Raw genomic sequence first — 26,702 nt, 5'->3', positions numbered from 1 at the left:
CGACCGGAAGCGGTCAGCGACCCCTTGTGGAGGTCCGTGAGATGACTCTTCACTTTCCTAGCTCTCCGTTCCGCCGCTTTTGGCGGGCTATTCAAACCTAGTCTGTGCCGTTCTAGGCGTCCCTCGTCTTTATGGTGAAGCGCGCTTCGCCCAATAATTTGGCGGAAATAGAGCTTCAGGAGCCTAGAGCGTCCTACAGTTTCTCTCCTCCTAAATGGACCCGCACCCGGGTGACAGGCCGCCCGCCAATTTGGCCCAAAGGGCTGTGGATGAGGGAACTGTCTCCCCGCTTTCCCCCCTCCCCGAAAGCATTGCGCAAGACAAGACCCGGCTGATTAAAGAGAACCGGCGGAAGCACACTTAAGCCCCGCCTCCCTCTGTTGAGTGGCGTCCGGCGCATTTGCACCTCGTCTGGAGGTAGTAACCGGAAATGCGTTCTGCAGACGCTGCTGGCTTCCGGCGCGCGCGGAGATAGCGAGGAGGTGACCGCGCCGCCTGAGGCCGCCTCTCGGATCCTGCAGCGAGTCGCCGGTGAGGGGGAGGTTCCCGCCCGCCGGGCCCATCATCCGCGGCTGGGCCTTCTGGGCCCCCGGGTGGGTGGGTGGGGGGCGACAAGCCTTCCTTGGTTCTGGGCCCGCTTGGGCCCCTGTTATCATCATCATTACTATTGTTGCCAGTATTATTATTCATTGATTACTATTAATAATAATAATAATAATAATTTATTTATTCGAAGGACTCATAAGTAATAATAGTAATTGTTACTGTAAGCCGCCCAACTCCCGAAGGACTCTGAGCGACTCACAGCCAAGTACGAATAAAAGATAACTGATCCCTGTTATTTAATAAATAAATAGACAATAAGGGAAATGAAGGATGTGTATTATGTACAGGTGTATGCGCATATGTGTGTGCGTATACACATACATGTAAAGGCATGTATACTTCAGATTGTGTCCCCTTGTTCTTGTGTTCACTTTCCTATTAAAAACACTTCCCTCCTGAAACTCATTTGACCTTTTAAATATGTGAAAGGGTTAAATAAGGTTCAGGAGGGAAATGTTTTTAATAGGAAAGTGAACACAAGAACAAGGGGACACAATCTGAAGTTAGTTGGGGGAAAGATCAAAAGCAACGTGAGAAAATATGATTTGACTGAAAGAGTAGTAGATCCTTGGAACAAACTTCCAGCAGACGTGGTTGGTCAATCCACAGGAACTGAATTGAAACAGGCCTGGGATCAACATAGATCTGTCCTAAGATAAAAATACAGGAAATAATATAAGGGCAGACTAGATGGACCATGAGGTCTTTTTCTGCTGTCAGTCTTCTATGTTTGTATGTATATGTACATCTGTATATGTACAGATATGCGTGTTGTCTGTATTACATGTTTATGTGCATATACATGTAAATTTGTAAATATGTATACATGTGTAGGCATGTATGTTACATGTACAGATATAATTGTTATTACTACTATTATTTCTATTATTACTATTGCTATTACTTATGCCACCCAACTCCCCACGGAGTTATTATTATTTATTTATTACTATTAATAATAATAATAATTATTATTATTATTACTTCTACTATTGCTATTGCTTATATGCTGCCCAACTCCTGAAGGACTCTGGGCGTTTCACAGCCAAATACGAATAAAAGATAACTGATATCTTTATTTAATAAATAAATAGACAACAAAAGCAACTAAAAGATATGTGTGTGTGGGGGGGGGGGGGGTTATGTACATGTGTATGCAGATATGTGTGTGTGCATATACACATGTATATTTGTAAGTATTCATCCGTAGGCATGTATGTGTTACATGTACAGATATGTGTTTGTGCGTTATATACACACACATGTATGTTTATAAGTATGTATACTTATGTAGGCATGTATGTTACACATACAGATATGTGTGTTGTGTGTATGTGTGTCGTATGTGTGTTACATGCATGTCTATGCACATATATATATAGTATATGTCACATGTTTTGGCTGAATTTGAAAATTAAGGGAGACTAGGATAGATCTATTTCGGCCTTATTATTATATGTATACGTACACTATTTTACTTTCAATTTGTTTCAGTTTCCTTTCGATGTTTTCCACTTTATTGTTGTGGCTGCCTAGAGTAGCCTCAAGGTGAAATCGGCAGCAAATAAGATAATCAGTAAAGGGCTTTTTTTCTTAACATAAAATACGAGCAAGGACATGAGGAAATATGGGGAAAAATAAAGAAGGAATAAATTAAGGACAGTGGTGGTGTGTGTAAAAATAAAGAGGTAAAAAGCAATGACTTCCAGTTTTTTCCGATGCAGTAAAATCCTTAATAAAGGTATATGATCAACTTTTTAGTTTTCGCAAATAACAATCAGCATCTTATAAATTTAATATAAACAAATTCCTGCAAACACAGTATCCCTTCCGCACACCCTCAGTTCTTTGAAGCTTCCTTTGATGCTAAGGAGGGGGGGTGGCTGGGGGGAGTTCAGCACTGGTGCCCAGGGTCCCTCTGCTCCCTCCAGGCAACCCACCCATTTTCCCTGGGGCCAGAGTGACTTCTGCTTCCTTCTGTCTCTGTCCTCCCCCCTCTCCTCTCCAGATGGTCTTGGCCCAACGCAATGGGGGACAGCGATGATGAGTATGACCGGAGGCGCAGGGACAAATTCCGTCGTGAGAGAAGTGACTACGATCGCTCTCGAGAGCGAGATGATCGACGCCGAGATGACTGGAGTGACAGGTGATCCCTGGGGAACAGAGAAGGGGGTGGGCAGGGGGTGGGAGTTAGAGAAAGACCCAAATGGACGCAAAGCTCTTCTTTGCTTTTTGGGTCCACTGGACAGGCTGAAGGTTTGGCCTTCCAATTTGGAAATATCCTTGTTTATTTATTTATTGGATTTGTATGCCGCCCCTCTCCGTAGACTCGGGGCGGCTAACAACGGTGGTAAAAACAACATGCGACAATCCAATACTAAAACAGCTAAAAACCCTTATTTTAAAAACCAATCATACATACTAACCTACCATGCATAAATTTTATAAACCTAGGGGGAAGAAATATCTCAGTTCCCCCATGTCTGACGTCAGAGGTGGGTTTTAAGGAGCTTACGAAAGGCAAGGAGGGTGGGGGCTATTCTAATCTCTGGGGGGAGCTGGTTCCAAATGGCCGGGGCCACCACAGAGAAGGCTCTTCCCCTGGGTCCCGCCAAAAGATATTGTTTAGTTGACGGGACCCGGAGAAGGCCAACTCTGTGGGACCTAATCAGTCGCTGGGATTCATGCGGCAGAAGGTGGTTCCGGAGATAATCTGGTCCGGTGCCATGAAGGTCTTTATAGGTCATAGCCAACACTTTGTTGGTCGTTTGCTGTTGGTGGTGGTGGCTGGAGCAGTGTGAGCCTGAGTTAGATATTGAGTAGAACTGAGATAGTGCTAGGGAGAAACCTGGATAGGTTTAGTATCTACTTGTAACCTGGAATGGTTGAATATAATTTTAATTTAATTTATTCAATTGCCATGCGGCCCAATCCCGTAGGACTCAGGGCGGCTTATAACAAGAAAAAATAATACAATAGTACAATAATAAAACGAAGTCAAACATCAACAGTAGATTAAAACCCTCTCATAACCCTAATGAACCCATTATAACCCCCCCCCCCCAAAAAAAAAAAATCAATAACAAACATACACACCAGCCAAACATTATTCGGGCACGTCTGATGTTAGAGTTCACGGCCCCCAGTCCTGTCGGCAAAGCCAGGTCTTAACATCTAATATCTTAGGTTTAGGTTTAGGTTTATTGGATTTATATGCCGCCCCTCTCCGCAAACTCGGGGCGGCTCACAACAATAATAAAAAACAGTACAGTACACAATACCAAATCCAATGCCCACCCATCCAGATTCCAATTGAAATTAATAATCTCATAAAAAACAGTATATATAAAAAACAGGCACACAGTCAATCAATCAACAAAACAACATGGGCAAGGGGGAGGTGTTTTAGTTCCCCCATGCCTGACGGCAAAGGTGGGTCTTAAGGAGTTTACGAAAGGCAGGGAGGGTGGGGGCAATCCTAATCTCAGGGGGGAGCTGGTTCCAGAGGGTCGGGGCCCCCACAGAGAAGGCTCTTCCCCTGGGTCCCGCCAGACGACATTGTTTAGTCGACGGGACCCGGAGAAGGCCAACTCTGTGGGACCTAACCGGTCGCTGGGATTCGTGCGGCAGGAGGCGGTCCCGAAGATATCTTCTTGTAAGTAAGCCAAATACGGCTGATGTGAAATTCCTGTAATGGAAGATAATATTTTTCACTGAAGAGTAAACTACTGTTTTATACAAACGTGTCTTTGTTCATTTATCTGGTTCATTAAATTGCCACAATAGATTCTTTTTTTATTATTCTTTTTTTATTGTTTTATATCACCAAACATACAAACAACATTTAACATTTATACTTATCTGTTATACATAATAATATTTAACAATTCTGGTTTTTCCCCCCATTATATTTCCTTAATACTAATTCCTTTTCTTGTTTTATTCTTTTTTTCCTCTTATCCATTTATACAGATTCTCCCACACTCTATAGTAGTTCTTATTTTGTTCACCTTGTAATTCATATGTTAATTTACTTAATTTAGCGCAGTCTAACATTTTGTTGATCACCACCTCTTCATTTGGTGTCTTTTCTTGTTTCCGATTTTGTGCGAATGCCAATCTTGCCCATGTTAGTATATGTGTTATTAAATAATAGTCTTCTTTGCTGTCTTGCCCTGCCACAATAGATTGTGATGTCTTATCTCGTCCTCCTGCGTTACTCTGCTTATAGATACATATCCGGACAGGTAGGACTAATGAAGGAGAACGTTTGTAGGTCAAGGTTGAAATCAGGAGTCCTCTATGCCAGTGTTTCCCAACCTTGGCCACTTGGAGATATCTGGAACGCTGGCTGGGGAATTCTGGGAGTTGAAGTCCAGATATCTTCAAGTGGCCAAGGTTGGGAAACACTGTTCTGTGCGTTCTGAGCTGGGCTATTTTCTGGCAGATATTTCAAGACCCAACTGATAATGTCCCCTAGTTGGAACATCTGCAAGAAAACCACTGAGCCTTAGTGAGCACCAACGATCCCACAGCCGTCGTCTTCTCCTTCCTCCCCCAAACCCTCCTCCCTTCTAGCACTAATGATACTAGCCAGCTTAGGTAATGAAATATCTGCAGGAAAACAAGGGAAATTAGGCAGCACCAAGGATTCCTCCGGTAGGTAAAGACAAACAGTATGTGGTTGACCTGCCCTCAAATTAAAAAAAAAAAAAATTGGTACAAATCCAGACTTGGATGAAGGAAATTACAACACAAGAACTTCATATGAAACGGAATTTTTTTTACTCGGCATAATAGAACAAAAAAAATGAGAAAAGAACATTACTATCTTATACAGCGCATCATGGCAGTAAGAATTTGTCTCTCAACATTGGAAACAAGAAGGAACGGCAATAGAATTGTTATTAAAAATATATATTTGAATGTGCAGAATTGGATAAAATGACTTTGGAACTAAACGACAAGGGAGGCTTGAATTTCTGTGAAGTGTGGAGTATATTTTATGATTGGCTAGAAAGGAGAAAATAAAGGGAAGATATATATATATATGAAATGTTAAATAGATATAGTATTACTGTATATGGTTAATGAAGTAAACTGCATTGTTAGAAACATAGAAACATGGAAGATTGAGGGCAGAAAAAGACCTCATGGTCCATCTGCCCTTAGACTCTTTCCTGTATTTTATCTTAGGATGGATATAGGTTTATCCCAGGCAGGTTTACATTCAGTGACTGTGGATTTATCCACCACGTCTGCTGGAAGTTTGTTCCAAGGATCCACTACTCTTTCAGTGAAATAATAAGTAAAATAGGAAGATATAAACATGTTACTGTAGGAATTAATAGGAAGAGAGTGGAAGAGAAAAGTTTCACATAAAACTGAATGTAAACTGTTGGTATCTTGCACTGTAAGATAAATTAAAAGAAAGAGGGTCAGCTATCAAGAGAGACAGCAGGATTGGCTTTCGTTTAGATGTGCTGAATGTTATAATAATAACATTATTATTGGCTGTTTGGCTGATGGGACCTAGAGAAGACCAATCCTGTGGGCTCTAATCGGCCTTTGGGAAGTAGTAATAATAAATATAACAACAGCAGCTAAGTTGGAAGGGACCTTGGAGGTCCTCTAGTCCAGCCCCCTGCTTAGGCAGGAAACCATAAACCACTTCAGGCGAATGATTCTCCAACATATTTCCAGTGTTGGAGCACCCACAACCTTTGGAGGCAACTTCTATTCCACTGGTCAACCGTTCTGACTGTCGGGAAATGTCTCCTTAGTTCTAAGTTGCTTCTCTCCTTGTTTAGTTTCCACCCGTTGCTTCTTGCTCTGCCCTCGGGTGCTTTGGAGAACAGATTGACCCCTTCTTCTTTGGGGCAACCCCTGAGATATTGGAAGGCTGCTATCCTGTCTCCCCTGGTCACAATGTCACAATGATTATGATTGAAAATTATGGATTATGTAACATCTTTTAAAATGTACATAAATTGAATACAATTTAAAAAAAGAAATATGCAGGGCTTGCTAGCAAAGAGACCTGCACAAAATACCTCGAGGCTTTTGCACGTCCGCCTGGAAAGAGGCGTTCTTTGTCCTGCCCGTTGCCAAAGGAATATTTAGCAGGGGCTAAACCAAACAAGGGTCATAGATGATGCTCCCGCAGTTTTAAAAGTGGAGCTAGTAGAGAAACTTCTGCAAGAAAACCACCACGTTTCCGGTGCCCTCTCTCTACCCCTGAAAATCCGAACGGCGCTTAGCCAGCCCATCCAAACAAACTCTCTTGCAGAGGCAATTTGGTTTCGTGAAGTCGCGAGGGGATGTTTGTTTTCTTGCCATTTTTACGGTTGCAAGGGACGCAGGCAGGGCCAACAGGATGCAAATCCCGAAAAATTTCTCCTTTCCGCTAGGGAATGGGACCGAGGCCGGGAACGCCGGAGCAGGGGGGAATATCGGGATTATGACCGGAGCAGGCGTGAACGCTTCTCCCCCCCTCGTCACGACCTGAGCCCGCCCCAGAAACGCATGAGACGGGATTGGTGAGTTCTCTTGTCGTGTCTTCTGTGGGGCTATTTTGCATTCGGCCAAAACACCACCCTGGCAGGGGCCCCAGAGCCCCCAACAAGTGGGGCCCGATTACTAATTGTGACTTTGGGGCCGAAAAACGAAGAGCCCCAACCTGTGGTGACTGAGCGTCTAAATGGAGCCTGTATAACAGAGGTTCCCCTGGTTTTTGTGGCTGTGACAAACGAAGTAAAAAAAATAATATTTGCAATTTATTTATTTATTATTATTAAAATAATATTTATTAAGTATTTGCATTCAAAACAAAAACCATAAAAAAACAGACAAAACATGATTTATACAAACACATAAACATAAACATATATGAGCCGGGGTGGCGCAGCAGGTAGAGTGCTGTACTGCAGGCCACTGAAGCTGACTAGACCTGAAGGTCAGCGGTTCAAATCTCATCACCGGCTCCAGGTTGACTCAGCCTTCCATCCTTCCGAGGTGGGTCAAATGAAGACCCAAATTGTGGGGGCCATAGGCTGGCTCTGTTTTTAAAAAGTGTTATGGCTAACATATTGTAAGCCACCCTGAGTCTAAGGAGAAGGGCGGCATAAAAATTGAATGAATGAATGAATAAATAAATACACAGCTCAAAAAAAAGAGGGAACCCTTAAAGAACACAATATAACTCCAAGTAAATCAAACTGTCCACTTAGGAAGCAGCCCTGATTGACAGTCAATTTCACCTGCTGTTGTGCACATTCAACTTTAGAAACGTAGAAACATAGAAGTCTGACGGCAGAAAAAGACCTCATGGTCCATCTAGTCTGCCCTTATACTGTTTTCTGTATTTTATCTTAGGATGGATCTATGTTTGTCCCAGGCAGGTTTAAAACTTTGTACAGAACAAAGGATTCAATGGGAATATTTCATTCCTTCAGATCTGGGATGGGTTCTTTGAGAGTTCCCTTTATTATTTTTGAGCAGTGTATATAATCAATCATATTTACAATTACATATCAAATCTTAAACATTTGACAATTTACGCAGAGGTCAACCATCCTGTTGACATTTATTACAGCCTAATAAAATCAGCCTATTGATTTATACTTTGCTCTAATGTATCACTTGTTTGCTAAATCTTAATCTTGTATTTTTTAGTGGTATTACCTATGTCATGAATAGTAAAAGAAAAAATTGCTAGACAACACCTTTTCTTAATACTATATATCCATCATGGTTTGGTTGATGGATTAATAAGATTACTTATATTCATTTTATTTCAAATTGTTTATAACTCTTCAAACTTTTAGATATTTTTCCTGATGGACCCATTCGTACCACCTGCTCCAAGTCTGATAGAATTCTGTATTTCCAATGTCAGCTTATTCATTTTGGCAATTTCATAAATTTTATTTATTAATTTTAATGTTACTTATTAATTGGGCTAGTGCGCCCTCCTTCTCCGAAGACCCCTTGGTAATTTCCCTGTTAAAATTTTGACATTTTACATTCTGTGTTTTTGTGTATTTTATTCCTGTGTTGCTTCGTCCTGAAATATCAATGTGGATGCGCCCTTATGATAAAAGAATAGTTTTGTGTCGGGTGGGCTTTGGGTCTGTCTCCCCGGAGAGAGGTGACCCCCCTCCTGCTTGCTGGGTTCAGTGGCAAGCCCCCGCCCTCGTCTTGGAGGGAGGCAGGCGTGAAAGTATTTTGTTCTTCCTTCGGCAGGGATGAGCACACCACCGACCCCTACCACTCGGGCTACGAGATGCCTTACAGCGGGGTCTCTACGGGCCCCTCTTATGGGCCCCCCCAGCCTTGGGCCCACCCTGAAATGCACGTGACGCAGCACCACATCCTCCCCATCCAAGCCAGGTAAGCGGGTTCTTGGGGCTTGTTCTGTCTTCTCTGTCCTCTGTCTGCCTGCCCCCCCCCACACCTTTTATCATTTGGCGCCAGCCCTGCAGAGACGACTTCAGCTAACTGCCAGCTGTAGTTCAGCAGTTTGAATCTCCCCACCGGCTCTAGGTTGACTCAGCCTTCCCTCCTTCCAGGGTGGGTCAAAGGAGGGCCCAGGTTGTTGGGGGCAAGAGGCTGGTTCTGTGAACCGGTTAGAGGGGGCCATGAAAGCCCTAGGAAGTGGGCTATAGGTCTAAGTGCTGTTGCTGTTGCTACTTTACAAATAGCTCCAGGGGCCAAACATGCCCAACAAGGCTGCCCCCACCCGTTTTCCCCACAACACCCCTGCAAGGTGCGTGGGGCTGAGAGAGAGGAGGACCGGCCTAGAGCCACTCAGCTGGCTTTCATGCCTAAGGCAGGACTAGAACTCGTCTCCTGATTTTCTGGCCTGGTGCTTGAGTGGCGGGACCAAAGTGGACCTTTGCTAGCTCTGAAATGCCAAAGGGAGCCCCGGGTAGGGAAGCTGCGTCCTCCTCCTCCTCCTTCTGAGTCCACACGCTCTGGTCATGGCTGGCTGGAGAAGAAAGCAAAGGACGGAAAGCCCAGGCGCCTGGATTTTGAGGCCAATGCGCCCCACCTCTCCTCTTGCCCATCTGCACGGTTGATTCTGCATGGTGCTTCTCTGCACGTTCAGTTCTGTTTGCTCTTAAATGCTGGCTGAGCTTTCATGTCTACTTGTTATTTTGTGTGCTTTTTTGGTATAGCAAAATATTTTGTTCTGTTTTCTGTTCTGTTCTATTCTTACTTACTTACTTATTTATTTAATTTGTATGCCGCCCCTCTCCGTAGATTCGGGGTGGCTCACAGCAGTGATAGAAACAATGTTCAATACAAATTAATAATACAAAGTTAAAAACCCATAATTTAAAAAACATGCACACAACACACCATACATAAATTATATAGGCCTGGGGAAGATATTTCAATTCCCCCGTACCTGACGGCAGAGGTGGGTTTTGAGAAGTTTACGAAAGGCAAGGAGGGTGGGGGCAACTCTGATATCTGGGGGGAGCTGGTTCCAGAGGGTCGGGGCCGCCACAGAGAAGGCTCTTCTCCTGGGTCCCGCCAAACGACATTGTTTAGTTGACGGGACCTGGAGAAGGCCCACTCTGTGGGACCTAATCGGTCGCTGGGATTCGTGCGGCAGAAGGCGGTCTCGGAGATATTCTGGTCCGATGCCATGAAGGGCTTTATAGGTCATAACCAACACTTTGAATTGTGACCGGAAACTGATCGGCAACCAATGCAGACTGCGGAGTGTTGGTGTAACATAGGCATACCTTGGGAAGCCCATGATTGCTCTCGCAACTGCATTCTGCACGATCTGAAGTTTCCGAACACTCTTCAAAGGTAGCCCCATGTAGAGAGCGTTACAGTAGTCGAGCCTCGAGGTGATGAGGGCATGAGTGACTGTGAGCAGTGAGTCCCGGTCCAGATAGGGCCACAACTGGTGCACCAGGTGAACCTGGGCAAACGCCCCCCTCACCACAGCTGAAAGATGGTTCTCTAATGTGAGCTGTGGATCGAGGAGGACGCCCAAGTTGTGGACCCTCTCTGAGGGGGTTAGTGATTCCCCCCCCCAGGGTGATGGACGGACAGATGGGATTGTCCTTGGGAGGCAGAACCCACAGCCACTCCGTCTTATCAGGGTTGAGTTTGAGTCTGTTGACACCCATCCAGGCCCCAACAGCCTCCAGACACCGGCACATCGCTTCCATTCTTATTCCTGTTCTGTTCTTACTCCTATTCTATTCTATTCCACTATTTTCTGTTCTATTCCCATTTCTGTCCCCATTCCATTTGTAAAGTGAAACACAGTTGTTTCTGTAGCGGTCAAACCTAGAATTTGGAGACTTGAAGACTTCCAACCCCCTAGAATTCCAAATCCTAGAAGTGACTTTGAACCAGTATCTAGGAGATGGTGAGTTCTAGTGTCCGCCATAGGAGTGAGAGCTGACTGGGTGCCTTTGGACCAGTCACCAGGAGAAGGTCCACAAGTCTTAAAAGGTGGCAAACTTTGGTGTTTCAATTTTCTCAAGGTTTCTCTTGCTTTCATGCCTTCAGTCTTCACTCTGCCTGCTTTCAAGGACCTGTGAATTGTTATTTTTTTGAGGGGGATATAATTTTTTTCTCCATCTTCAAAAAACACATATAAATAAAAGCACATCAATGTTATACAGGCATAAAATTTTCTTACCTTTAAAAAGTTAACAAAACATCCCAAAATTCTGTTTTCATTTCATCAATCGTAATTCCATCTTTCCAACAACTAAGCTAAGAACAATTTAAAAAATTATATTTAAAATAAATATACAGTGGTACCTCAAGATACGAACCCCTCGTCTTACGAACAACTCGTGATACGAACCCGGGGTTCAGAAAAATTTTGCCTCTTCTTACGAACTTTTTTCGAGTTACGAACCGGCGTTCGGAGACAGCTGGGAAGCCGTGCGGCTGTTTTAAAAGGTGACAGCCGGCCTGGGGGGCTTCCCAGCAGCCTCCCAAACGCCGGTTCGTAACTCGAAAAAAGTTCGTAAGAAGAGACAAATTTTTTCTGAACCCCGGGTTCGGTTCGGGAGGTTGCTGGGAAGCCCCCCAGGCCGGCTGCGACCTTTTAAAACACCCGCGCGGCTTCCCAGCTCTCTCCGAATGCGGAAGTTCGGCTTTGGCGTTCAGCTTCGGGAGACAGCTGGGAAGCTGCGCGGCTGTTTTAAAAGGTCACAGCCGTGCTGGGGGGCTTCCCACCCCTCCACCCTGAACCCGGAAGTTCGGCAAAAGTTCGGGGTTCGGGGGGGTGCTGGGAAGCCCCCCAGCGTGGCTGTGACCTTTTAAAACAGCCACGCGGCTTCCCAGCTGTCTCCCGAAGCCGAACACCAAAGCCGAAAAGCAAGTAGGATGCTTGGCTGCATAGCTAGAGGTATAACAAGCAGGAAGAGGAAGATTATGATCCCGCTATATAGAATGCTGGTGAGACCCCATTTGGAATAATACTGTGTCCAGTTCTGGAGACCTCACCTACAAAAAGAGATGGATCAAATTGAACGGGTCCAAAGACGGGCTACAAGAATGGTGGAAGATCTTAAGCATAAAACGTATCAGGAAAGACTTCATGGACTCCATCTGTATAGTCTGGAGCAGTGTTTCCCAACCTTTTTTGAGCCACGGCACATTATTCATATTTTCAAAATCCTGGGGAACACTGAACGGGGGGGTGGGGTGGGGTGGCTAAAGAAAAGTTTTGACAAAAAAAAAATCTTCCTCCATTTCGCTCTATTTCTCCCTCACTCTTTCTCTCTCTTCCTTCCTTCCCTTCTTTCTCTCTCTCCATCCCTCTTTCTTTCTTCCTCTCTTTTTTGCTCTTTCTCCCTCCTTCCCTCCCTATATGTCTTTCTCTCTCCCTTGCTCTCTCTGCCTCTCTTGCTATCTCTCTTTCATTCTCTCTCTTTCTTTCTTTTTCTCTCTTTCTCTTTCTCTCTCTCTTGCTATCTCTTTCTCTCTCTCTGTCTCTCTCTCTGTCTCTCTTTCTCTGTCTCTCTCTCTCTTGCTAGCTCTCTTTCTTTCTCTCTCTTTCTCTTTCTCTGTCTCTCTCTGCCTCTCTTGCTATGTCTCTCTTGCTCTCTCTCTCTCTTTCTCTCTCTTCCTTCTCTGCGGAGGCCGGCGAAGGTTTTTCTTATTTTAAATGTTCCGGGTGGCAGGGGGATGCGGAGCCCGCACGCACACACCCCCGACATTCCAAATCCTGCCTCAGCTGTGAGAAGAACGCCTGCCCCGCCTGTCCTGTAGCCCTTTCGCTGACAGCCTGGGACAAAAGCGCTCGGTGAAGGGACTGCAAGAGGGGCCGGGCGGGCGTTAGCAGCCGGATGAGGAGGACGAGAAGCCGCTGCAGCCACCCCCAATCCCCCCCCTTCCCTGGGTGCCTTCCAAAGGCCCCTGGAAAAAGGCAGGAGGTCGCAACGAGGCGCGAGGACAAGCAGGCAGCTTGGCGGAGGGGAAGCGCTGAGGGGCTCTCCTCCTTCCCCACCCCCGTGCTTCTCTCCCGCCCTGGCTTTTGCTTCGCCCGCAGATTTCCCCGCAGTTCAAAAGGAGGCAAGAGGTGGCCTGGATGAAATTGCGGGGAAATCATGGGGCGAAGTGAAAGCCAGGGCGGACTCGCAAAGGCTGCACGAGGAGAAAGAGGCGGAGGGAAAGAAGGCGACGGCAGCGGGACCTGCAGCTCGGTGGGCGTCTCCTCGTGGGATAGAATCCTCTCTTTCTCATGCTGCTCCCACCATGGCTGCGAGCGGGTCCCGGTGCCCCTGGCTGAAGGTCGTCCTGTGGCTGGTCTGGGGCTTTACGGTTGCTTCCTGGTTCCCTCTCCTCCCTCCGCCTGTGTCTACCGCCAGCGCCTCATTCCTCGGAGCTGCCGCTTCCTTCCAGGCAGCCCAGCCACGCTGCCGTAGAAAGTGCAGAGGTTATTGCCGCCACCTCTGCCTCCACTCAGGGAGCCATCGTGGTTGAGCTGAGCGAGAGGAAAAGGCGCGGTGACCACAGTGGCTCCCTGAGTGGAGGCAGAAGCGGTGGCAATAACCTCTGTGCTTTCTACGGCAGCGTGGCTAAGCTGGACGGAGGGAAGCGGCAGCTCCCACTCAAGGAACCCACGGCAACGGGCACCGGCTTGGTGGAGGCGACGGTGGGAGACACAGGCGGTGGGAGGAGAGGGAACCAGGAAGCGACTGTGAAGCCCAAGACCATCCACAGGACGACACTCAGGCAGCGCCCCGCCCAGCTGGAGCTTCTCGCGGCACACCTGGCCATGTCTCGCGGCACACTAGTGTGCCACGGCACACCGGTTGGGAAACGCTGGTCTGGAGGACAGAAGGAAAAGGGGGGGACATGATTGAAACATTTAAATATGTTAAAGGGTTGAATAAGGTCCAGGAGGGAAGTGTTTTTAATAGGAAAGTGAACACAAGAACAAGGGGACACAATCTGAAGTTAGTTGGGGGAAAGATCAAAGGCAACGTGAGAAAATATTATTTGACTGAAAGAGTGGTAGATGCTTGGAACAAACTTCCAGCAGAGGTGGTTGGTAAATCCACAATAACTGAATTTAAACATGCCTGGGATAAACATAGATCCACCCTAAGATAAAACACAGGAAATAGTATAAGGGCAGACGAGATGGACCATGGGGTCTTTTTCTGCCGTTAAATCTTCTATGTTTCTAAAGGAAACGGTGGTGGCGAGAGCTAATCCCTGCTCTTCCTCCTCCTCCTCCTCCTCCATCCAGGCTGGGGAATATTGCAGAAGTGGATTTGGGCATCGCTCCGCCGGTCATGAAGAATTTCAAGGAGTTCCTCCTGTCCTTGGATGACTCCGTGGACGAGACGGAAGCCGTCAAGCGCTACAACGACTACAAGCTTGATTTCCGCCGCCAGCAGATGCAGAATTTCTTCCTGGCCCACAAAGACGAAGAGTGGTACGTCTCTCGTGGGCTGGGCTGCCCACCTCATAGGGCAGGGAGGGGGCACTCGGTGCAGGCAGTGACTCAGAAGACCCCCAGGAGAGAAACGGGTTGGCCAGGCGTTGCTTGTTTCTGGGTTTAGACCCCCAAGGAGAGTGGCCGGCTCCTTCAGGCCAGCTTTCATTCGTGGCTTCTTTATTGTTAATCCTGGCTGGTCTGAACAATACACACAGACAGTCCTTGACTTATGACAGCATTTCGGTTACTAAGTGAAACATTTCCTGAGTTTTTCCCTATTTTACAACTGTCCTTGCCACCGTTGTTAAGTGAATCCCTATATTTGTTAAGCTGGTAACCTGGTTGTTAAGTGAAACTGCCCCCCCCCCCCGGACTTTGGCTTGCCAGAAGGTCACGATAGTGGGTCATGTGACCCCCGCACAATGTGAGCATCATAAACATTGCCCAGTGTTCAGGCTTTGATCAGGTGTCCATGTTGTGCTGCAACAGTTTTAAGTGTGAAAATGATTGGGTCGACCTCTGTCCTCCTACCAACACCGACTGCGACTGACCGGAGAGATGGGAGGAGAACCACCGCATAAGGGGGCCTCTCACTCCCAGCTCCTTTAGTCGTCGCAGAAGGACGCCTGGTCAATGGTATTGAAAGCAGCTGAGAGGTCAAGTAGCATCAGGGCAGGGGAATGGCCTCTATCTCAGGCTTGCCAGAGACCATCCATCAGGGTGGCCGAAGCCGTTTGTGTGCTGTAGCCAGGCCGGAAGCGGTATTGAAAAAGGTCTAGACCATCTGTTTCACCCAAGGACTGTAGGGGTTGGGGTGCCACCACTTTCCCCACAACCTTTCCCACAAAGGGTAGGTTGGAGACTGGACGATAGTTCTTTAATTCTGCTGGACCCAGGGGAGGCTTCTTGAGAAGGGGCCTCGCAACTGTTTCCTTTAATGGTTGTGGGAAGGACCCCTCCATCAAGGAGTTGACCACAGCCTGGAACCAGCCTCGTGTCACCTCCCTGCTGGCCGAAACCAGCCATGGAGGGACGCAGTCCAGTAAACAAGTGGAGGAACTGCTCCCACTGCCTTGTCCACTTCCTCAGGAGTTGCAGGATCAAATTTAGCCCACACAACAGGACTTAAGACCCGCCCCTGTTATCTCGGTTGGAATTGCCCAATCGGAGTCCAGGTCCCTCCGAATCTGAGTGACTTTGTCTACCAAAAACTGCACAAATTCCTCAGCTCCACCCTGCAAGGGGGGGGGGGGTACTCCGCCCCCTCTACATTAAGGATTAAGGGAGCAGGTCACCCTAAAAAGGGAAGCGGGGTGCGAATCCACAGATGCAATAAGTGCGGGAAAACGTGCATTTTGCTGCCCATATCACTACTAAATAAGTCCTGACCAAATAGTGTTCAATCAGATTCGGAGTAACTGGTTCTCGGGCATCGCATTTCATCTCCCGAAGCCCCTCGGTAAATGTAGGACCCCCCTGGATCCACTGCCACGGAGAAGGCGCAAAGGCGCAACCCTTCCAATGCTTTAACTCTCACTTTCTAGCATGTAGTCGCCATGACTGTGGTGACCGAGGCCACAAGGTAGCCCTCCACGGGGTATGCTGACCCCAAAACCGGAAGGCAACAAAGACCCCTTCTCTACCTCCCCATCAGGGAGGCTGCCTTTTGGGGGTGCTGATCCAACAGGAATCGTCACTCCCAAACGGCGGGGATTTGGCACCCCCCCCACAAGAGTCCCGTCTCGCTGCGGCCATGACCACGCCCCTCTCCTCGCAAAGGTCCAACCCGATGGGACTCAGCTGGATGGTGGACAAGGGACTCTGGCATTTCCCCAAGATCCTTCTGGGTCCCAGCAGGGTCTGTAGAGATAGGGCCAGGCCTCCCACCCACCCCTCGTCCCCCCAAATCAGAGGGTCATTCAGGCATGGACTGTGGCAGAAGAGAGAGAAGGTGGAGGTGGGTTTGTTGTTCATATTCTGTGGGGGTGTATCTGATGTCTCTTTGCTTTAACCACTTTTGATTTCATTAATGGCGTAATTTTCTTTTTCCTTTCGTTTTGGATGTCAACTGTAATAACAAAGCCTTTTCTCCCCTCCTCCCACGAACCTCTCGCAGGAGACTCCAAAACTCAGCCGTCCTCCAAGCCCACCCAAGAGCCTTCAATCTGGCGTTTCTTTTTTCCTCCCTCTCTCGGCTGGTAGTGGTGAACTTTTTTTAGCCAGACAGGGCCCTCGCTGTGCACAATGCAGTGAGTAGCTGAGTGTGAACCGGTAGGAGGTAGACAGCTCAGGGCTCGTGCAGGCCGGCTCCTCCTCCTCCTCTTTTCCAAGCCCTGCACCCAGCGCGAGAGAGAGAAAGAGAGAGGTTCCAATGTTTCTTAAAACCCGCCGAAGAAAACTCTCTTCTTCGCTTGGAAGGCTGGCAGTGTGGCTCCCTCCGTGTATGTATGACGACCTGTTCTGTCTTCTTAAATCAGAGCTGAGAGAAAGGAAACTGAGATTTCCAAGGGCTTGTTTCCGGTTGGCCAGGCCAAGTTATGTAGGAGTCTGTGCTTTGGCTTTGGTTCTGCCCACTCGGCCCCTCCCTCGTTCAGTTCTTGTCCCCCCCCCTTGCCTGCCGCTTTCACCACAGCCCTCCCACCGGGCGCTACCCCATCAGGTGTGGTGCCCAAGCCTAGCAGAGGGCCTATTCCCAGCCCAACCAGCGGAGGGCGCAAGCTCACCACACAAGGTGACAGCTCTCTGGCCAAGGCAGCCAGCAAGGCTCTCTTGATCCTTCTGGGGAAGCCTGGAGGGGCAGGCTTCAGGAGGGTGGGGGGCAAAACCAGGGCTGGGGAGGGGGCGGTAACTCCTCGCAAGCCAGCTAGCATTAGAACCTCTTCGCAACTTCTAAGGCCTTTGGACCTCAGTTCCCGGAATGCGGAATTCTGGGAGTGGAAACCCGAAGGTCTTGGCGTTGTGAAGTGGGAGACCCCCTGCTCTAAGCAGCAGGCCCAGCTCCGTGGGGGCGTCAGGGGGGAGCCTGAAATCCAGAGTGGGTCGGAGTGATGCTTTGTGGGGCCAGGAATGGGGTACAATGCACTTCCTCCCCCCTCCCCCCCCTGAACAACTACCACACTCATCATCTTCCCTCTCCCCCTGGAAGCCAGGTATAGGCTGGGGAAGATGGGTATTGGCGTTGTCAAGCATTGGGTAGGGTAATAAGCTGCGAATGGATCCCACGAGCTGGTTAAAGAGGCAGCCAGGGAGCTGCATTGAAGGTTCAGGAGGAGACCCCCGGCTGCCCCCCGTAGGCAGGAGAGCCCCCCGAGAGCTGAACAACACAGCCGGGCTGTTAACCAGGATTTTGGAGTGTGTAGTTACACAGCCGCCTCTGGCTGGTTCTTTTAAGGTCCCGTCCGTCCGTCCCTCCCCGAGGCCCCTTTCTTCTCCCCGCCACCTCCTTCCCGAGCTTTGCATGCATGGACGGTGCCCGATGGGCAGCGTGCTCCGTCCCTCTCCGGTTAAGGTGTTGTCTCCTTCTGCCTTCTTTCTCTGTCTGTTTTTGGTTCCTTTTCCCTCCTCGGTTGGATCCCGTTCAGGTTCCGGTCCAAGTACCACCCGGAAGAAGCCGGACGGAGGAAGCAGGAGGCCCAGAACGCTCTGCAGAACCGGCTCAACGTCTTCCTCTACCTGATGGACAACGGCTGGTTCGAAGGCCTTCAGCTGGACATCGACAAGGCCAACGCCATCATCAAACTGCTGGACGCTGGTAGGTGCCCAGAGGCGACGGGGCTGCTGGGTGGCTTGAAGCTCCGGAAGTGGCAGCCTTGTGGCTCTCTGCCCCTTGGTGGTCGTGGAGCGCCTTCCTCCACCTTGCGAAGATGCTCTTCCGTGGCAGAAGCGATCTGGCAACGGACGGGGCAGAGCCGGTCTCCCTGGCCCCCTGGGGAGCCAGCTGCCTCCGTTGCCCCCCCCCACCCTACTGGCATTCCACAAGGTTTTGCCATCATCCAAGAGAGTCTAAAATCTCTCTTTAGAGAACAGAATTCTTTCTTGTCCAAGTGTGATTGGACACACGTGGCCTAAGAATTTGTCTCTGGTGCAGATGCCCTCAGTGTGCATAGAGCAAAAAATTGAGTAGAATAGAATAAACGGAATTGAATGCAATTGAATACAGAATAGAGAATAGAATTCTTTATTGGCCACACAAGGAATTTGTCTATAGTGCGATGCTTTCAGTACATAAAAAGAAAAGAGACATTTGTCAAATTTAGAATAGAATAAATGGAATGGAGTAGAATAGAATATTCTGGAGCCATTGATAAAATGAGACCCGGCCATGAGAGATATTGAGTATGATACGTATGATTTGTATTAATATTTTTAGCTACTTTTAAATTGTATTCTAGTGTTGTCTTTGTTGTGAGCCGCCCAGAGTCCTTCGGGAAGTTGGGCGGCATATAAATTCAATTAAAAAAACAATAATTAAATTTTGAGGGAGAGCGGAATAGACAGGTAGGTCTCCAGTCTGCCCCGGGGCCTCCGTCCACTAGTCAAGGCTTTTTGCCTCCCCAGCGGTCATCAAGATGGAAGGCGGGACCGAGCATGATTTGAAAGTCTTGGAGCAGGAGGAGGAAGAGGAGCGCCCGGACAAGGCGGAGCCAGGGAAGAAGGAGGAGAACAACAACAACCGGATGATGCCGGAGCAGGAGCGGAAAGTCTCCGAGAAGGAGGAGAAGAAGGAGGAGGCCAAGAAGGCCAAGGTGGGGACGGGGAGAGGAGGGGAAGGGGGATGAGAGGCAAGGCTGAGCGCCAGGCCGGTCTCTTGACTGATCAGGCCCCTTTTGCAGACCCCCGAGGAGGAAGCTGTGGAGGAGAAAGGCAAGAAGGAGGAAGAGGAGAAAAGGGGGGAGAAGAAAGAAGAGCCCGAGAAGGAGGCAAAGAAGGTGGGTGAGCGGGCAGGGGTCCTCTGCCCCCGTCAGGTCCCCATCAGTAGCAATTTGTAAATTTTCATAATTTCTTGCCCCAATAAGGTTATGTCTGGTGCTGGATTTTGTTTCTGTACTCCATATTGTTTCTTATTGTTTTTCTAATCCTGACCTAATCTGAAAATACGGCTACCAGTATACTTTGATTCCCTGTTTCTCTTAATTGTTGGGTTGATTTTAAATTTTCTTTTACATCCAAAATCTCTTGAACATTTGACCATCTTCTCTAAATCTGTAGCATTGGGGTGGGTGTTATAATGTCCATCCCCGAGAACCAATTTGGTATATATAGTGGTATCTTTCTGGAGCCAGAAGTCTTTTATTTTTTTAAGCTGAATTTCTCTAATCCATACCAAAATTGAGGCAGGCCTCCTCGTTTCCAGCTCTTTTGGGACGGGGGGAGTAATAGGAATGTAGGGACACATACTGCCCTTCCCTCTGCCCCCCTTCCCAGGGTACCAGGCCAATGTGACTATGGGGAGGGGGGTCTTTGGCCCCAAGGAAGCTTGAGGGACCTTGCCCTCTTCTTTTCAGGCCACCCACAAGCACAAACGGAAGCGCAGTGGGAATGACAGCTACGATGAGGGGAGCGTTTCGGAGTCCGACAGCGATTCCGAGAGTGGGCGCCCCCTAGGAGAGGAGAAAGGTGAGAGGAGAGGCCCTGTGGTGAGGGTCCTGGGAGGCCTGGAGGGAGAGGCCTGGCCTGACCTGCGTCCCTCTGCAGCCACAGACAAGAAGCCCAAGGAGGAGCCGGCTGGCCCGAAGGATGGGGAGGGCTCTCCCAAGGGCAAGGAGAAGGACGGAGAGCCCAAGCCTCGCGCTCTACACAAGACCTGCTCCCTCTTTGTGCGCAACATCGCCCCCAACATCCCACAGGCCGAGATCGTGGCGGTGAGTTTGGCCCTGGGGGGGAGAAAGCGGGTGGGTGGCCGGCCGGGAGGAAGGACCGTGCACCCATCTCAACACCCACCCCCCTTGTCTTTCCCGCTTCCTTAGTTCTGCAAGAGGTACCCTGGCTTCATGCGGGTGGCGCTCTCAGACCCTCAGCCGGAACGGAGGTAAGGGTCAGCGGTCCCAGCCCTCCCCCTCCTCCTCTGAGTGAAATGAACGGAGGGAGGGAAAGGAAGCAAAGAAGGAAGGAAAGAGAAAGGAAGAGAGAAGGAAGGAAAGGAGGACTTGGAAGAGGGGTGACATACAATCTAATAAATAAAAAAATTAATGGGATATTATAAAATAAACAAGACAGAAATGGGAAGAAAAAGAAGGAAGTGTTAGTACTCTGTCTAAAAGGTTGGGTTGGTAATATATAAACAAGCCAACAATGTATGGTTGTATGGATTGATGTAATATGGCTTTATGCTATGTTCTGATCGGCTGTAGTATTGCAAGTGGCCATAAGAGGGAGCTAGAGACCATGGCTCATTCTCTCCGTTGTTTCATTCTGATTGGCTCTTTGACCCTAGTGGTCTCTGTGTTACGCTCTGTTATTCTCTCTGATATTCTGACGTGTTTGTAAGCTATAATATCTTTGTTGAGGATATATAACAAAGATAAACCGGTAAGAATGTTATTGTATTTCTGGAGATTGACTGACTAGAACCGTTTGTCTGGACTGTGCTGTTTCTTTAAAATGAGCACTATAAGCACCTTAACGTGTCTGTGTGCGTGACTGGATAATGACTCATATCTACTGCAATATTGGGGGAAAGATCAGAAGCAACGGGAGAAAATATGATTTGACTGAAAGAGTAGTAGATCCTTGGAACAAACTTCCAGCAGACGTGGTTGGTAAATCCACAGTAACTGAATTGAAACATGCCTGGAATAAACATAGATCCATCCTAAGATAAAATACAGGAAATAGTAAAAGGGCAGACTAGATGGACCATGAGGTCTTTTTCTGCCCTCAATGTTCTATGTTTCTATGAGTTGGCAGTGAGCTTACATAATTCTTTCTTTGTTGGATGAAAGTTATGATGATTATGTGTCTTCATTGGAAGCTTCGACCAGAGATGAACTGACATTGACTGGAAGAATAATAGAACAATATAGAAGAAGGCAAGATGGAAAACAGATGAGAGAGATAACAATCGCAAGAAGAAGAGAAAATGTCTTCTAGTCTATATTATTAGGAAATGTTATTATTTTGGAGCTAAGGGTTGTAAAGAGAGAGAAAGAGGAAGGAAATGGAAGAGAGAAAGAAGGAAGGGAAGAAGAAATATTTTTTTTCTTGCTCATTTCCTAAAATCCAGAAGAGCCAGGCCCATAGGGCTCAGATGCCGGGGTTTGCTAGATTCCACTGACCTTTCCATCACCAAACATCCCCCCTCCCTTCTGGACCTACAGGGCTGTTCTGGCAGGGGAGGGGGAGGGTTTTTCTGCCTGCCAGACACCCAGTGGAGCACCTGAATGGCCCTTTTCCCGTCCCCAGGTTTTTCCGGAGGGGCTGGGTGACCTTCGACCGCACCGTCAACATCAAGGAAATCTGTTGGAATCTCCAGAATATTCGGGTAAAATAGAGGTGGGGAGGGGGGTGCCCATTTCTCTGCTGGGCAGAGTCCCTCACCTGCCTGTCCCCCCCCTCCAGCTGCGTGATTGCGAGCTGAGCCCCGGCGTCAACAGGGACCTGACCCGCCGTGTGCGCAACATCAACGGCATCACGCAGCACAAGCAGATCCTGCGCAACGACATCAAGCTGGCGGCCAAGCTCATCCATGCCATGGATGACCGCACCCAGCTGTGGGGGGCCGGCGAGGCCCAGCTGCCTTCCGAAGTCTTGGTGAGTCTCGGGAAAAGCTTCTGCCCCGTTTTACAACCTTCCCCTCCCACCGTTGTTAAGCGAATCACTACCGTTTTCAAGGGCGTCCTGAGGTTCTTCAGTGAATCCAACCTCCCCCTCAACTTTCCCCCTCAACTTTCAGGAGGTCAGCAGATTACGTGACCCACAGCGCTCCCCGAGGATGCTGTGACGGTCATAAATGTGAAACGTTGCTAAGTGAGACTCCAGATTTGGGTCAGGTGATCCCAGGGACACTGCAAAGAAGCGGTCATCAGTCACTTTTTATAGCATCCCCAAATGGACGGTTCTTAGCTAAAGACCCCCCACGGGCGAATGTGGGGCTTCATCTCATCCTGTGCCCCCCTTTCCCCCAGAACCTGCCCTCTCAGAACCCCATCCTGAAGAACATCACGGACTACCTGATCGAGGAGGTCAACGCAGAGGAGGAGGAGCTGCTGGGCCGGAGCGGGGAGCCCTCGGAAGAGACCCCGAAAGAGGGGAACCCAGCGGAGATCACGGTGGAGAGGGACGAGAAGCTGGTGAAGGTGAGTCCGGAGGGGTGTTGAGTGGTGGGAGGGGGCTGCCCCTCGAGGGTGTCAGGTGAGCTGAGCCTCTCCCCACTTACGCCGCGCAGGTTCTGGACAAGTTGCTGCTCTACCTGCGCATTGTCCACTCGGTTGACTACTACAACACCTCCGAGTACCTCAACGAGGACGAGATGCCCAACCGGTGCGGGATCATCCACGTGCGGGGGCCCATCCCCCCCAACCGCGTCACCCACCGTGAAGGTACGGGGCCTCTGCCGCCCCCCACTTCCCTTGGGCTGCGCTGGGGGTGGGGCCTCCTGGTGAGCAACGCTAAGGCCGGAGTTTCTGGGGCTCCAAGCAGGACGGCTGGGACGGGAGCCCCATGACGGTCCCAGAAATCGCTTCCGTCGGTAAGTGAATCAGGAGGTTGTTAAGCAAAGCTGGCTCCCCCTCCCCCACCGCCAAGTGACCCCTTGACCCCCGGGGATGATGCTGCAAGTGAGGTCAAGGTCTGCTGGCTGACAACTACCCAGGACACCCACCCTGTGCCACCGGAGCCACAAGTGGGCCGAGGGGGCCCCTTTCCCCAGGGGTCTTGTGAGCGCGGACAGTCGCTAAGCAGGTTGGTGGTTGTAGGTCGAGGACTTCCTCCACAAGCACTGCTCCACTTAACACTCACAACGGAGGCCGAACATTTCCGTTGTGTTGCCCCGTTTACGGCCTTTCTCTGCCACAGTGAATCACGGCAGCTCTTAAATTAGTCACGTGGTCATTAAGCGAGTGTTGCCTCCCCATCGACTTTGCTTGACCCGATTTGCCATCTGTCCCAATTTTGGCCATAAAGGTTGTAAAGTATGAAAAACGGTTGTGAGCTTTTCCCAACGCCCTTGGACCTTTGAAACGGTCACTTAACTGGCCGTAATATGAGGACCACCCAAGCCTCGTCCTGCCCCGAGTGGGACACCGAAGTTGGCTCTCCCATCCAAGCAGGGCCAAGAGTCTTCGGAGAGGCGTGGCATACAAATCTAATTAATAATAATAATAATAATAATAATAATAATAATAATAATAATAAAGAGTGGGCCTGGGTCCTAATGAGAATTTGGATTGAAATAATCACAAAATTACAAGAGTAGGCGTGGTAAAGAAATGAATTGACTCAGATGACAGAACTGTAAAAATATTTTCTAAGTAAATTGTAAGCAGAAGCTTCAATCTGTATGCCCTTGATTAAAAGAATAAATGGCCTTTTTAAAGGTAGTATATAGGAAGGGAGGGGACACCCCGATAAATGTAATTTAGTGACATGATCATCAGCCAGTTTAATGTAAAACTTTAAATGGATTGAAGCCGCTCAAGGAGAGGTAAAGAAAGAGAGGGAGGGAGTAGTGGCTGAGAAAGTCGGAGGAAGGGAGGAGGGGGAGGAGAAAGAGGGGAGGGGTGGAAAGGTGAGAGCGGGGGGGGGGAGTGAGAAAGAGAGAAATTAATACAGCCTGATAATCGCTTAATGAGATAGGGGTGTCATTATAAAAAATTACTTCAAAAATCCATAACACAGTATAATATACGGTGAGACGAATGTAGGTCGAATGGCCTAAATGTTTCTGAGTTTTAAGAGTAGTTTTAAACTATTTGGATTCTTGAAATGGAGCTTTTAGCCTGGGATTTTATAGTGTTGATTTTGTATTTTTTAATGCTGCAAGCTGCCCTCAGTTCCCTGGCAGATTACAACTTAAAAAACACAAAATCCACAATGTAAAGTCCCCTGCAGAAGGGCGGCATAGAAATCCAATGATTGATTGATTGATATTAAAAAAGAAAGGGTGGGGCAGGGCCTGCCCCTGGATAGGCCCCTCTGCTCCATGGGTTGTGCCGTGCCAGGGGATGGAGGGGGGGTGATGGTCACGAGGAGGGGGGGGCCCTGTTAGACGGACTCCTTGCCCTCCCAGTGGCCGAGTGGCAGAAGGCCTTCGAGGAGAAGCTGATGCCCCTCTTCAGCGTCCGGGAGTCCCTGTCGGAAGAGGAGGCCCTCAAGATGGGCAAGAAAGACCCCGAGCAGGAAGTGGAGAACTTCGTCACCTCCAACACCCTGGAGCTGGGCAAAGACAAGTGGCAGTGTCCACTCAGCGGGAAGAAGTTCAAGGTGCGCCCACCTGCCCCTCCCCTTTCTCCCCGAGTCTTTGAATCTAATAAAACCTACTTTCCCCTGGGAGGCGGGGCCTTCTCCTTGCAGCCCCAAGGCCGAGGCTCTCCTGATGCGCCCTCTCCTTCCTCTTCTCCACCCACCCGCCAGGGCCCTGAGTTTGTGCGCAAGCACATCTTCAACAAGCACTCGGAGAAGATTGAGGAGGTCAAGAAAGAGGTGGCCTTCTTCAACAACTTCCTGATGGACGCCAAGCGGCCGGCCCTGCCTGAGTTGAAGCTGAACCAGCCACCCGTTCCCGGACAGGGTGAGTTGGCGGGGGAGGCAGGGCGGCCCTCAGGGTCCTTGCGGGAGTTCTGGGAGTGGCCCCACCTTCTGGGCGATGCGTCAGACGAGAACAGTGGCAATGAGGAGACCGAGGAAAGGTGTTGGGGCTCCCCTGACGAGGGCCAAATGTTGCCTTATCTTGCCCCCCCTTCAGGCCTGGCACCGGGATTGCCCTACCCACCCCAGGCCCCCCAGGGACTGATGCCCTACGGACAGCCACGCCCACCCATCCTGGGATACGGAGGTAGGTGGGAAGCGGAAGGCAGGGGGGTGTTTTTGGAAGCGTTCGGGTCCGTGGGCCCCTTGCTTCGTGGGCCTGGGCTGACCCCCCAGGGGCCCCTGCAGTGAGGGGGGGAGAACAGCCACCCTACAATGGGCAGGGCCGGGAGATGGGTTGGGGGCCGCCAAGCCCCGATGTGCACTTTTTAAAAGGCGACACTGGCGTTTCCATCTCTTATTATACGGAATGGAGAACGTTAGTGAAGAGCAAACTCAGGTCTTTTTACCTGTTTCAGGATTGTTCTTTTTAATTGTTGGAAGCCGCCCAGGGACTTTGGGAGTCAGGCAGCGCACAGGTGTATTTAGTAAATGAACAGAAATGAATAAATGCTGCTAGATTTTGTCCAGAATCTCCCGTTTTGAGCAGGGCCTGGGCCCCCTCCAACTCTCCGGTTGGTTCAGGTGAGGTCCAGCGTCTCTCCTCCTCTCTCCGCAGGTGGACCTCCCTACCCTCCGGCTCCCTATGCAGCCGGGAGGGGCAACTACGACACCTTCCGAGGGCAGGCCGGGTACCCGAATAAGCCACGGAACAGGTAGCTGGGAGGGAGGGGAGCCTTCCGGGTCTGGATGGGGGCGGGAGGAACGGGGGGGGGCCCTCACCTGTGGCCATGCAGTCCTAACGCTGCATTAAACAGAGGGACACAATCGAGGCCCCGCGAAGTGTGAACACCATTTTCTAAGACCAGCCCCTAGAATATTAACCAGTGGAACAGCTCGCCACCAGAAGTTGTGGGTGTTCCAACACTGGAGGTTTTTAACACAGGACTGGGCATCCCCTTGCCTCAAATGGTGTAGGGTCTCCTCCCTGTTGAACTGGAAGACCCCCAACCCTGTTATTCTCTCTCTCCCTCCCCAGGATGTCCCGCGGAGACCCCCGTGCCATCGTGGAGTACAGAGACTTGGACGCACCTGAGGACGTAGACTTTTTCTGAGCCCCCCCACTCTGCTTCACACCCTCCCATCCCTCCCCCCCCTCGCCTTTTTTTTAAAAAAGAAGCAAACGGTGCTCTCGCCCCTCCCTCCGTACGTGCACGTAGAGGTGTGAAGCCAGGTCGGGACCCCCGTCTTTTGAGGTCTGTCCGTCGGTTTTACGTATTTAGCTGTGTTTGGATTTTAATAAAAAGCTTCTCCACTT

General features: G+C 49.3%; 1 protein-coding gene across 1 annotated transcript; it reads left to right on the top strand.

The window, feature by feature from the left end:
* Nucleotides 1-304: 304 nt before the first annotated feature.
* Nucleotides 305-26,702, top strand: SRRT (serrate, RNA effector molecule). The gene is made up of 20 exons (XM_070767085.1): nt 305-531; nt 2,615-2,752; nt 7,017-7,145; nt 8,851-8,997; nt 14,351-14,539; nt 18,124-18,293; nt 19,100-19,287; nt 19,375-19,470; nt 20,047-20,158; nt 20,237-20,403; nt 20,509-20,570; nt 21,944-22,022; nt 22,100-22,291; nt 22,666-22,836; nt 22,926-23,079; nt 24,768-24,961; nt 25,112-25,268; nt 25,443-25,532; nt 26,004-26,100; nt 26,424-26,702. The coding sequence occupies exons 2-20, from the start codon at nt 2,634-2,636 to the stop codon at nt 26,497-26,499; spliced, it is 2,589 nt and encodes an 862-aa protein (XP_070623186.1). The 5' UTR covers nt 305-531; nt 2,615-2,633; the 3' UTR covers nt 26,500-26,702.

This window comes from Erythrolamprus reginae, chromosome Z (assembly GCF_031021105.1).
Source record: "Erythrolamprus reginae isolate rEryReg1 chromosome Z, rEryReg1.hap1, whole genome shotgun sequence".
Taxonomy (NCBI): Eukaryota; Metazoa; Chordata; class Lepidosauria; order Squamata; family Dipsadidae; genus Erythrolamprus; species Erythrolamprus reginae.
The sequence above is the reverse complement of the archived record's forward strand: the minus strand, read 5'-3'. Positions and strand labels throughout refer to the sequence as shown.